The sequence below is a fragment of the Pongo pygmaeus genome, chromosome 14 (genome assembly GCF_028885625.2).
Source record: "Pongo pygmaeus isolate AG05252 chromosome 14, NHGRI_mPonPyg2-v2.0_pri, whole genome shotgun sequence".
NCBI lineage: Eukaryota > Metazoa > Chordata > Mammalia > Primates > Hominidae > Pongo > Pongo pygmaeus.
Window position 1 is genome coordinate 40,933,284 of NC_072387.2, and position 12,023 is coordinate 40,945,306.

Sequence of the window (12,023 nt, forward strand, 5' to 3'; positions counted from 1 at the left end):
TGACCTCGTGATCCACCCGCCTCGGCCTCCCAAAGTGCTGGGATTACAGGCGTGAGCCACTGCGCCTGGCCTTCTTGCCCCATTTTTATGGTTCTGGATCCTTCCTCCTTTGTAGACCCAATAGGGCATGAAAACATTATCACAAGAGATGGAATATGTATGAAAAAAGACCAAATAGACTTCACAGTTAAAGGATAACGTGCACACTGTTAAAGGCATCGTACTGTTCTTTGCTATTCTGACAATGGAGAGCTGAGTTGTTTTTATTTATATTTGCATTCTACCATCTCAATAAGGTTACAGTGTTAATCCTAAATCTGTTTTTATTTTTTAATTTAATTTTTTTTTTTTTGAGACGGAGTTTCACTCTTGTCACCCAGGCTGGAGAGCAGTGGCACGATCTCAGGTCACTGCAACCTCCGCCTCCCAGTTCAAGCGATTCTCCTGCCTCAGCCTCCCAAGTAGCTGGGATTACAGGCGCCCGCCACCACGCCCGGCTATTTTTGTATTTTTAGTAGAGATGGGGTTTCACCTTGTTGGCCAGGCTGGTCTCGAACTCCTGGACTCAAGTGATCCGCCCGTCTCGGCCCCCCAAAGTGCTGGGATTACAGGTATGAGCCACCACGCCTGGCCCTAAATCTGTTTTTAGACTGAAATATTCTGTTGCCCTGGAACTCCCAGGGAGCAACAGTACACAGTGTGGAAATCCCCGGCTCACCAGAGGCAGAACCGTCCTGTTGTGACCTGTAGCTCCACTAGGAGCGCCATCTAGTTCAGTATTAGTATTGATCTGAACATTTCAGTGGGTGCTCCTCTGTATGCCTTGCCTTAGGAAAGTAATTAAGACAGAAAAGTTATCAAGAATTCACACCAAGGACCATTTGCCAAGGACTATTTTTAAATTGTATCCTCAAGTGAGATTAGCATCTCAGCAAACTTCAGCCATTGAACAGCAGAGAAACACTAAAATAAAACCTCGTTACCTTCTCCCTGGGAGAACTACTGTTAGCAAATATGAAATCATGGAACATCAGAAAAAGAGGAAAGAACAGATGCTTCAACTTTCTCACAAAATGTCCATAACTGAAAATTCAGAATGATACTTCTTCCTACCATGACTGCATAGGGCTTCATTTCCCAGGCGTGGAGGTTGGTATTATCAATAATAATGGGGGATATGCCATTCCTCATTGCTTTTCTTGCTGCAACACAATGTTACATAACAGTGAACAACATGCAACAATCAGAGGGTGAGCGTAATCTCTATTTGTCATTTTTATTACAGGATGCCCTCATCTCCTCATCACACAACTTCAGAGCCCACTATCAATAATTTTCTTTCTCTGGAATCTAAGGAGGTTATGCTCTCATGTTCTGTTATGGGGGAAAAATTGGCAGAACTTTAGGTTAAACTCCTTCCATAAAATGTATTCATTCTGCAGCAGCTACAATCTATGCGCACATCAGGGTTTCCCAGGAGTTTGGGAAGGAATTTGTCACCTCTTTTTTGGTTCCATTCATGAGCTTCCTCCAGGAAGTCAGGATTGAACTCATAGGCACCATCTTCCCTGAAGAAAAAATCATCCGTGCTGAAAATCAGGGCCCTGGGAAAGTCATGCTGCAATTGTCTGGAAAGTGGAGAAATGAGAGAGAGAGATGTTTTAAATATATGTGTAGTCTCAGTAGAAATAATTTCCTTCCATCTGTAACATTTAGCAGTTTATAATTCTGAGACCACCAGGTTTGGAGTGGTTAAAATGCAGTTTCAAAAGAGAGATGTTTATTATGTCTAGAAGGCATCACTCCTTAGCAGGAGATGGGAGAGGGCTGAGAGGCGGCAGTGTGTGTTGCCGTCCTTGAAACTAAGAGGCACAGTCACTGCCGCTGCCTTCTGCAGCGGCAAAAACTGACTCAAGAAGAAACTGAAGCTAAGTTGCGGGCCCGTTGACTGTCTTTCCTCCTGGGCACCAATCCCGGTGCCCATTCCTCCCCGAGGCACCAGTGCCCCTGCCCAAGACCTGCCCATGGGTGCCAGACCCCCACGCTGCAGCCCTTCTCTCGGCCCCCTAAACTCTGAGCTGGCCCATTTCCTTGGAGCTCTGTTCTCTATAAGGACCCATCTGAGAAACTAGCTCTAGTGAGAAATGTGGGGAAGTGATGCATGTGCTCTACTTTATCAGGTAATATATTTATGTTTTAATGATGACCCGAGCCAAATGGGAGAAAAGCACAACAGGAGAAGGAAAGCGACAGAGCCACTGTCCCCTACCTTCCTACCCTCCACCACTCTAAGTAGGAAATATCACAGCAAAAAGAAACACCACCATGGAGCTCCCCTTTAAAGCAAAATCAAAACAAAATGAATACGCTTATTCAGTTCTGCACAAAAGAACTTCAAAGAGATGTTTCCACTTGAAATCCTTGCTCGTACTATCTTTTGGCAGAAGGTAGATGTCATGCTCCAGAAGAACTGGAGACATCTCTGAGCTTCCTTTCCTCTTCTGTAAAAACTGAGGACAAACAAACCCAGCCAACAAACAGAAAATATGGTCACGTGGCCATGCTCAGAATAAGAAGATATTTAAAAATTGGAGGAAAAAAGGTTGGAGAATGACAACGGCAGGAAATGCAAAGAGAAAGCAAAGCTATTCAATGTCTTTTTTGTTGTTGGTCTTCTCCATGGAGCAGAAATATCTTTAATCCAGGAAGAACAGAACAAACATGAGGCCTTGGGGCCACAGATGAGTAAGCACTTCAGGTGCCCCGACAGGCTTGGGAACTTTTGTTTCCTCAGTTGTAAAACACAGATAATTATCCCTACCTATTAAACAGAGCTTCTAATCAGACTGAAATGAGGCCAGTATGAGAAAACATTTTGTACCCAGTAAGGCACTTTACAAAAGTAAAGTGGTGTTATAATAACAATGAGGCCAAATTGACCAACCCAGACTGTTTCTATGCCACAGTAATAAACACATCGGAGCGCGCATGTCAAGTAGTCCTTGAGGTACTGCGGTGAATTAAGACGGAGATGAAAGACAAAACTAAAGTAAAATGCTTCCATTTTCAAAAATGAGTGAATATGCATTCCAGAAATGGTAACTAAATATCTGTCAAAATTCTTCAGAAGCTTGATAGCATTTAAAAAGAAGGCAGTATAGATCACTGAAAAAGTAATTCCAAACCAAATGCATTTTCTTTTTTAATGAACTAAACAGTGGCAAACAAGGAAATTCAGTGGGCATACTATCTTTGTTTAAACAGGAATCTGAGTCTCCCTTGATAGCCTTGCGGGGAAATGCGGGCCAGTAGATAATACACTTTAATGCCAAAAGAATATTAGTTAATTATCCAACCCATTAAACATTTATTGAGCACTTAACATGTGCCAAATGCCAGGTGAAGCGTTAAGGTACAGAAAGAAAGTAGCTGCTTTCAAGGAATTCATGGCCCAGCCAAAGGAGTCAGACCTGGCACAGCCAGCGCAGCGCACAGAGGAAAAAGCTGGCCCAGCAAAGCGCTGAGAGAAAGGGTCAGGAGCCGGGGAAAGTGATGCAAAGGAGTGATGCAAGTTTGACTTGGTCCCTGAGGGATGAGAAAACTGTTGCCTCTTGCGGGAGGGGCTGAGAACATGGGCAGGAAAGAGAGGAGGAAGCCAGTGCTGCAGGGCTTGTTAGGGGAGAAGGGGCTGTAGGGAAAAGCAGAAAGACTCTAAGGGTTAAAAGAGGCAAATCATCTTTGAAACACTGTTTTCAATTCTGACTGCCACACAATTTAGAGAGAAATTTGGCCAGCTTGAACGTGTCCAGAGAAGAGTGATCAAGTAAATACAAGGTCCAGAAACCCTGTCAGAGGAGCAAAGATCATCGGAGACATGTGGAGTGTTTCAGGCAGAACAGATAATAAAAGGGATAAGGTGATAGTTCTCAGACGCTGGGAAGTTTATTGAGTGGGCGCGGGAATGAACTTCTTTTGTGTTGGCAATTTGGGCTGGGCTCAGGTGGGCCGATCTGCGGGCCTTGCCCGGGGTCCCTGCGGCAGCTGTGTCACCTGACGTGAGGCTGGACAGAGTGCCCTAAGCAGGGTCCTTCACACGTCTGGTGGTGCTGGCTGTCACTCCGCAGGGCCTGTCATCCTTCTGAAAGAGCCTCACCCAGGTCTCTTCACAGACCGCGGTATTTCAAGAGAACAAGACAAGAAGCTGCTCGCCAGCGCTCCAGCACATTCTTTTGGTCAAAGCGAGTCACTTTGCTGGCCCACATTGAAGGGCGAGGAAAGTAACTTCTTGATGGAAGGAAGAGCAAAGAAAATGTGGCCACTTTAAATCTAGTACAGATAAAGCCAGTGACACGAAGGAAGGGATAGGTATAAAGAATACTTGATGAACCAATGCTCATAGTTTCCGTATGAATGTCTGTTATTCGAATTTAAAGATATGCACATCGAAAGTCCAAACCTTAACCTCCGATGCAAACAATTATACAGACAGAACAAAAATCTAAGGGTAGCACTGATGCATTTTCAGGTATGTATATTTTATATTTGTGAACACTGTACAGTTTTAAAGTTATTTTCATCAATATTATTTAAATAATGAAAGTTGTGTTCAGAGATTAAATAATAGTGTATAATGTATTTCCCTTATCCTCTGTACACTAAGTTAAGCAACCATGGTAACTGAATCCAAGATTTTTTTTTTCTTTCGGGTCCCAGATTTGATATCCCCTCTAAATCTGGTTTCATTTCTTCTCCTATTAAGTCTGCTACTTATAAGTTTTGTTTTGGTTTTTGAACATTTTCAGACTTGAATTTTTCTTTTCATGTACATACCCTTATCTGCTCTTGTTTTCCTCTTTGTGGTTTATATTATCGATTGGAAGTTAATACTTTATAATATTTCCTTTAAAAAGACTTTAAGGCATGAGTATCCAATTCACTGCTTGTTTTATTTGAATCCTATTTCCTTCTAGAAAACAAAAAAAGCACATAACACTACTGCCCTTTTAATCACAAAATTTTACCTTAGAGTAAAAGCTAAATGGTTCTGGATCACTATGGGGCAAGAACACCATCCATCATTTCCTGAGACACATCCGACTGTGGCCTCCGTACTCGTCCTAACAAACAGGCAGACAAAACTAAGGCTGTTTTTCACATTTAAGGCTCTCAAGGATTTTTTTTTTTTTTTTTGGCCCGTATGATCTTCCTGAATGACTTCAAAACTTGTTTTATCTTCACCTAAATGTTAAATTAGCACTAGCAGCCATAGTAGCATGTTGAATAGGCAGGACAATAAAAACTCTACTAGCTAAATAAAGAACCGATTAAATAGACAATCTTGAGATTCTCAAACTTAAGTGGAAGCAATAAATACCATTCCATCAGCTTCAGAAGTGATGAGGGTTAAGCCCCAGTTCTATCTTTATGGTGGTCAGGAGCCTCATGCATTAGGGAAATTGAGAGAATGAAAATAAAAGGGAAAAAATAGAAAGACAATTAATTCCGTATAACCTTCACCTCCCACAAACCCCCCTCAAATTCATTTAGAATCACTATTATAAGAGAAACTCCGGGCTAATCTTGATTTCACAACTTATTCTTTTGTGTAATTCTTTATTTAATAATAGAGAACCATAGAGATATATTTAGATATCTCTTCAGCCAGTCAGTCACTCACTGAGAAAGTCAGACATTGCAGGTAATTTTAACTTGACGCCCAGCTTTTTACTAGGGAAATTTTCAAGCATGCAAAAGTTAGATGGAATAATATACTCAATCCTCATATACGCATGACCAGTTATCAACATATGGCCAGTCTTCTCTCATGTCCTTCCTATTTCATTGCATCAGTCACTCCATCAGTGTTTAGTCTCCCTGCTTGTCTCATCAGTGTTTTCCTCCAGTTGGTGTGCGTGCATCAGGGACCAAACAAGATCCCCACATTGTATTTGGTTGCCATGTCCCTTAAGTCTCATTTATCCTATAGTTTGCCCTCTCCTTTTTATTTCCACCTGAACTTCTCCCTTTTAATTAGAAAATATACCACAACCTTTTAATTAGAAAATATGCAAACCTATGGAAATGAGTTGAAAAACAGTATAGTGAACACTGCTTACCCTTCATCTGTGGTCTCCAGATGTTCACATTTTGCCTTAGTTTATGTCTCTCCTATATATATTTTTGGAGAACAATATGAAAGTAAATTGCAGGCCGGGCGCAGTGGCTCACGTTTGTAATCCCAGCACTTTGGGAGGCCAAGACGGGTGGATCACTTGAGGTCAGGAGTTTGAGACCAGCCTGGCCAACATGGCGAAATCCCGTCTCTACTAAAAATACAAACATTAGCCAGACTGGTGGCGCACACCTTTAATCCCAGCTACTCGGGAGGCTGAGGCATAAGAATCACTTGAACCTAGGAGGCAGAAATTGCAGTGAGCCAAGACTGTGCCACTACACTCCAGCTCCAGCCCGGGTGACAGAGCAAAACTCTGTCTCAACTGTCTCAAAAAAAAAAAGATAAACTCCATACATCGTGATACTTTATTCCTAAATTCTTTGTCAAGTATCTCTTAAGAATAAGAACACTTCCCTGCATAACCACAATACCATTATTGCATCTAAAAAATTAAGGCAGAGTGCCCTAAGCAAGGTCCTTCACACGTCTGGTGGGGCTGGCTCTCACTCCGCAGGGCCTGTCATCCTGAAAGAGCCTGAAAGAGCCTGAAAGAGTGATTAATTCATAAGAGCTAATGTTAGGTTTTTATTTTAGTTTATTTTTATGCATTTATGTACTTATGTGTTTATTTAGAGATGGAGTCCCACTCTGTCGCCCAGGCTGGAGTGCAGTGGCACGATCTCGGCTCACTGCAACCTCCACCTCCCGGGTTCAATCAATTCTCTTGCCTCAGCCTCCCGAGAAGCTGGGATTATAGGCGCCCACCACCATGCCCAGCTAATTTTTTTGTATTTTTAGTAGAGCCGGGGTTTTGCCACATTGGTCAGGCTGGTCTCCAATTCCTGACCTCAGGTGAGCCACCTGCCTCGGCCTCCCAAAGTGCTGGGATTACAGGCACGAGCCACTGCTCCTGGCCTAATGTTAGGTTTTTAAATTTAAATTTTTAAAAATTCCCCAATGGTCTCAAGAATATTTTTCATAAGCTTCAAGTACTGTACTTGGTTATTATGTCCGGTTAATGTCTTTGAATCTAGAACTGTCCTCATGCTCTTTTGGTTTCTCTAGTTGGTATGAGAATGTTCTGCATTCTGGGTTTGTGTGGTTGTTTCCTAGTGATTAAACCCAGATTAAATGTTTTTTAAAAGCAAAGTACAGAGGTGATGTTTGTGTACTTCTGATTGCACATAATGACAGTCTGTCCCACCATGCTAAGTTCAATGCTAAGTTCGATCACTTGGTGTTAGCCAGACCTCTCCACTGGAAAGGTACCTTGCTTCCTTTGTAATATTAACTAATATGTGGGACAAAACTGTGAGCCCATGTACCGATCCAATTCTCCAACATTTCCCTCAGCAATCTTTACATCTATTTCTCTGATCACAAAACAAAAAAAGTGCAAAAAAGGAGGGAGGTTCCTATATTCCCCCATCTACAAATAATTATTAACATTTTGGTCTTCTTTCCAGGACTGGAAATATATATATATATATATAAAATTTCTTTTCATTTTATCTCTTGTTACATGAAGAGGAACATCAATGTAGAGTAGACCAAGTTTGCATCAGGCATTTTTTTTTTTTTTTTTGAGACAGGGTCTCACTCTGTCACCCAGGCTGGAGTGCAGTGGTGTGATCTCAGCTCACTGCAGCCTCTACCTCCCGGGTTCAAGCGATTCTCCTGCCTCAGCCTCCTGAGTAGTTGGGATTACAGGCATGTGCTACGATGCCCAGCTAATTTTTGTATTTTTAGTAGCAACGAGGTTTCACCATGTTGGCCAGGCTGGTCTCGAACTCCTGACCTCGGGTGATCCACCTGCCTAGGCCTCCCAAAGTGCTGGGATTACAGGTGTGAGCCACTGTGCCCGGCCTAACCAAGCTTTTTTTCATAGCAAATTATTTCCCACCTTATAAAATATTCTTCTATGACATGATTTTTAATGATATGGCATACTTATTCCTACGGATGTGCCATAATGTAATGCTTAACCAATAATTTAATGCTTAACCAACGGTCTATGGTTAGGCATTTAGTTTGTCCCTACTTCTTTAATTATCAGCAATATTAGTTTGTGTGTGTGTGTTGATCATTTAGAGATATTCTTTTGTGAACTGCACTTTCACGTCCTTTGGTGAATAAAGCCTCCTTATTAGGAGGTTTATCTTTCTTATTGAATGTCAATTTTTTATTATGTACAGCAATTGCTTTTTAATTTTGTTTGTAATAATCTCTAAAAGTCTAAATTTTAGCTGGGTGCAGTGGCTTTCTTTTCTTTTCTTCTTGTTTGTGACTCCTCTCATGGTTGGCTAAGATTGGTTGTTCCAATAAATTCTATTATTTTTTTAAAAGAGTATTAAGCAGTGAACAAAGAGCTTGGCATATATTCTGTCCCTTTAACCTTTATAACAATTTTATGAAGTAAATCATTTACTTTTACTTGGTTTACAAATAAAGAAACTAGGGCTTCAAGAGCTTAAAAACTGGCTTGGGTTTCTACCGTTTGCATGTGGGGCTGCCAGAACCTTACCTCAGGTCTATTCAGTCAGGGCACATGGGTGTTATAGACTTTGTGAGCTCTTGCGGATCTGAGAAAGCCTTTCTGTTGTCTTCGTATGAAAGACAACAGGCTAGATGAGAATTACTGAACTACATACAATCTTTTCCCCACAGGCATTAATATTTTAAATTTAGGTTTGAGTTCAAAGTGGGTTCACATGCATTGAACAGAAACCCCAGTTAGTGGATTTCTAACAGTGGTGGCTTCAATAAAATTAAAATGTCTATATCTTGTGTGTAAAAATCCATAGGTAGAATCCAGAGCTGGTATCACAACTCCATGATCAACATGGACCCAGGAGTCTAGCATCTTTTTTAGCAAGAGGCTTCCATTCTTCAGAGGGCCTCCTAGTGGCCACTGCAGGGCCAGGCTGCACCTCCATGTTCCACACAGCCAAAGAGGCAAGGGGGCCTTGAAAACTAGTTTTATAGTTGGGCACACTGCCACACCCAACAAAGTGTGCTTGCTAAAGAAGAAAGGGTAGTTAACTAACAGCTTTTGCAACAGTCTTTCCAGGATATATCTACATATTGAATTTATTTTTTTTAATCACTTCTGAGCCTTCAAGTCAAATATATTCTATGATATCTTTATTTGTTGCTTTGGTTGTATTTACTCTGGTTATTTTTGGCTATATTTATTTTCACATTTGTCTTCTACATTATTGTTTGATTTTCTGCATTGTGACTCTGCTTATCTCTAATATACTTTAAAATTCTAACACTTACTTTAGATTCTTTTATATATCATTTAACTCCTTTTTAATTCTCTGCTTCTTAACCAACTTCCTTCGTATTTCAGACTCCTAATCAGGAGTTTTTCTTTAATCTTTTATATCATAGAGAGGAATTTTTTAGAAAAAAACGTAAATATAGAGAAAGACAAAAAAAATAATAAAATACCTGCATACACACCACCTAGAGCTCATAATCATGAACATTTTCTCATACTTGTTTTGTTGGCTTAAAATTCAACCAACCCCCACTTTAACTCTGGCACTCCCAGAAACCTTTACCGTGCTTCTCTCTTCCCTATTCAACAGCACTTATCACCGCCTAAATTAACATACAGTTTCCTTAGAGGTTACATCCATTTCCCTACCTCTGGCACATAAGGTCCACAAGGGCAGGAGCTTTGTTTTGTTCACTGATGATTCCCAAGTACCTAGAACACTGTGTGGAACATATAAACACTCAATAAATATTTGTTGAATTAAAAAACGAAGGAGCATTACATTTTTTAGATTTATTAATGTTGATATATAGACTTAGTCCATTTTCTTTGACTGCTACATAGTACTCCATTATCAGCAAAATAATAAATATAGCCAATGTTTATTAAGTGCTTATTGTGTGCTAACCACTATTCTAGAGGCTTTACATTTTTTACGTATTGCTCAAATAGACCTGGGAGATAAGCACTGCTATGAATCCCCAATCCCCGTGTTACAGACAAAGAAATTAGGGCCAACGAGTGGTACAGCTGGATTAAAACCTAGGCTTCTGGCCCCAGAGCCGCACACTAAACTGCTGTGCTTGAGCGCTATAAAATAACCACATTTATTTATGTATTTTCTCTAGTGATACTTGTTTGCAATTTTCCATATCATGAACAAATTTCAGTGAACTTCCTTATGCCTACCTCTTGTGTGTATGTGGACATTTCCTGGGGATATATACCTCCGGTGGCATACCTGTGAAATCCTTTGCTTATTTTTTGAGAGAACAGAGCAGAGCAGATGCTAAAATTGCCTTTTTTCCTTGAGAATTTTTTTTTCTCTGATAGAATACATGTTCCATGAAGGCAGGGATTTTTGTCTCCTTTGTCCACTGCTCCATTCTGAGCATCTAAAATGCCAGGCACATGGGAGATGCTCAGTAAATATCTGTGAATGTATTAATGGCTCTTGAATACAATGCTCTTTTGGCCTAATTATGCAAACTCTTTTTTTTGTTGTTCCCCGCCCCACCCCCCCCTCCAGACGGAGTCTTGCTCTGTCGCCCAGGCTGAAGTGCAATGGTGTGATCTCGGCTCACTGCAATCTCTGTCTCCTGGGTTCAAGCAATTCTCCTGCCCCAGCCTCCCGAGTAGCTGGGATTACAGGCGCGTGCCACCACACCCGGCTAATTTTTGTATTTTTAGTAGAGACGAGGTTTCCCCATCTTGGCCAGGCTGGTCTCGAACTCCTGACCTCGTGATCCGCCCGCCTCGGCCTCCCAAAGTACTGGGATTACAGACTTGAGCCACCACGCCCAGCTGGCAAACTTTTTTATAGAGCCCCAAGCTGTGTGAGAATTTCTATTTACTCATTTTTGTACAATGAGAATTTTACCCAAACCTTAGATTCAGTTCATCCCCAATATGGTTTGGCTGTGTCCCCACTCAAATCTCATCTTTAATTGTAGTTCCCATAATCCCCATGTGTCATGGGAGGGACCCAGTCGGAGGTAATTGAATCATGGCAATGGTTACCCTCATGCTGTTCTCGTGATAGTGGGTTCTCACAAGATCTGATGGTTTTATAAGGGGCTTTTTCCCCTTTTGCTCAGCACTTCTCCTTGCTGTCACCATGTGAGGATGTGTTTGCTTCCCCTTCCACCATGATTATAAGTTTCCTGAGGCCTCCCCAGCCATGCTGAACTGTGAGTCAATTAAACCTCTTTCCTTTATAAATTACCCAGTTTCGGGTATGTCTTTATTAGCAGTGTGAGAATGGCAAATTGGTACCACAGAGAATGGGGCGCTGCTGTAAAGATACCCGAAAATGTGAAAGCAACTTTGGAACTGGGTAACAGGCAGAGACTGGAACTAATGGAAGGGCTCAGAAGACAGGAAAATGTGGGTAAGTTTGGAACCTCCTAGAGACTTGTTGAATGACTTTGACCAAAATGCTGATAGTGCTATGGACGATGAAGTCCAGGCTGAGGTAGTCTTGGAGATGAGGATCTTACTGGGAACTGGAGTAAAGGTCACTTTTGCTATGCAAAAAGACTGGTGGCATTTTGCCCCTGCCCTAGAGATCTTTGGAACTTTGAATTTGAGAGAAACAATTTAGGGTACCTGGTTGAAGAAATTTCTAAGCAGCAAAGCATTCAAGAGGAAGCAGAGCACAAAAGTTTGGAAAATTTGCAGCCTGATGATGTGATAGAAAAGAAAGCCCCATTTTCAGGTGAGAAATTCAAGCCAGCTGCAGAGATTTGCATAAGTAACGAGGAGCCAAATGTTAATCACCAAGACAACGGAGAAGATGTCTCCAGGGCATGGCAGCCTCTCCCATCACAGGCCTGGAGACCT

The 12,023-nt window shown here is 41.5% G+C and overlaps 1 protein-coding gene across 8 annotated transcripts in view; it reads right to left on the reverse strand.

Annotated features, from left to right (window-relative positions):
• The window catches only part of N4BP2L1 (NEDD4 binding protein 2 like 1), a 29,867-nt gene that overhangs the window by 5,384 nt on the left and 12,460 nt on the right, over window positions 1–12,023 (reverse strand). For 4 of the 8 annotated variants that reach the window (XM_054446809.2, XM_054446808.2, XM_054446814.2 and 1 more), the window contains exons 2-3: window positions 1,501–1,628; window positions 1,114–1,202 (exon numbers count right to left, since the gene is read on the reverse strand). In XM_054446809.2, coding sequence (XP_054302784.1) covers window positions 1,114–1,202; window positions 1,501–1,628 — 217 coding nt within the window. Of the gene's footprint in view, window positions 1–1,113; window positions 1,203–1,500; window positions 1,629–9,830; window positions 9,902–10,370; window positions 10,577–11,960; window positions 12,022–12,023 lie in introns of all 8 variants that reach the window. The other 4 variants (XM_054446810.1, XM_054446811.2, XM_054446807.2 and 1 more) reach the window with 3 other exon arrangements.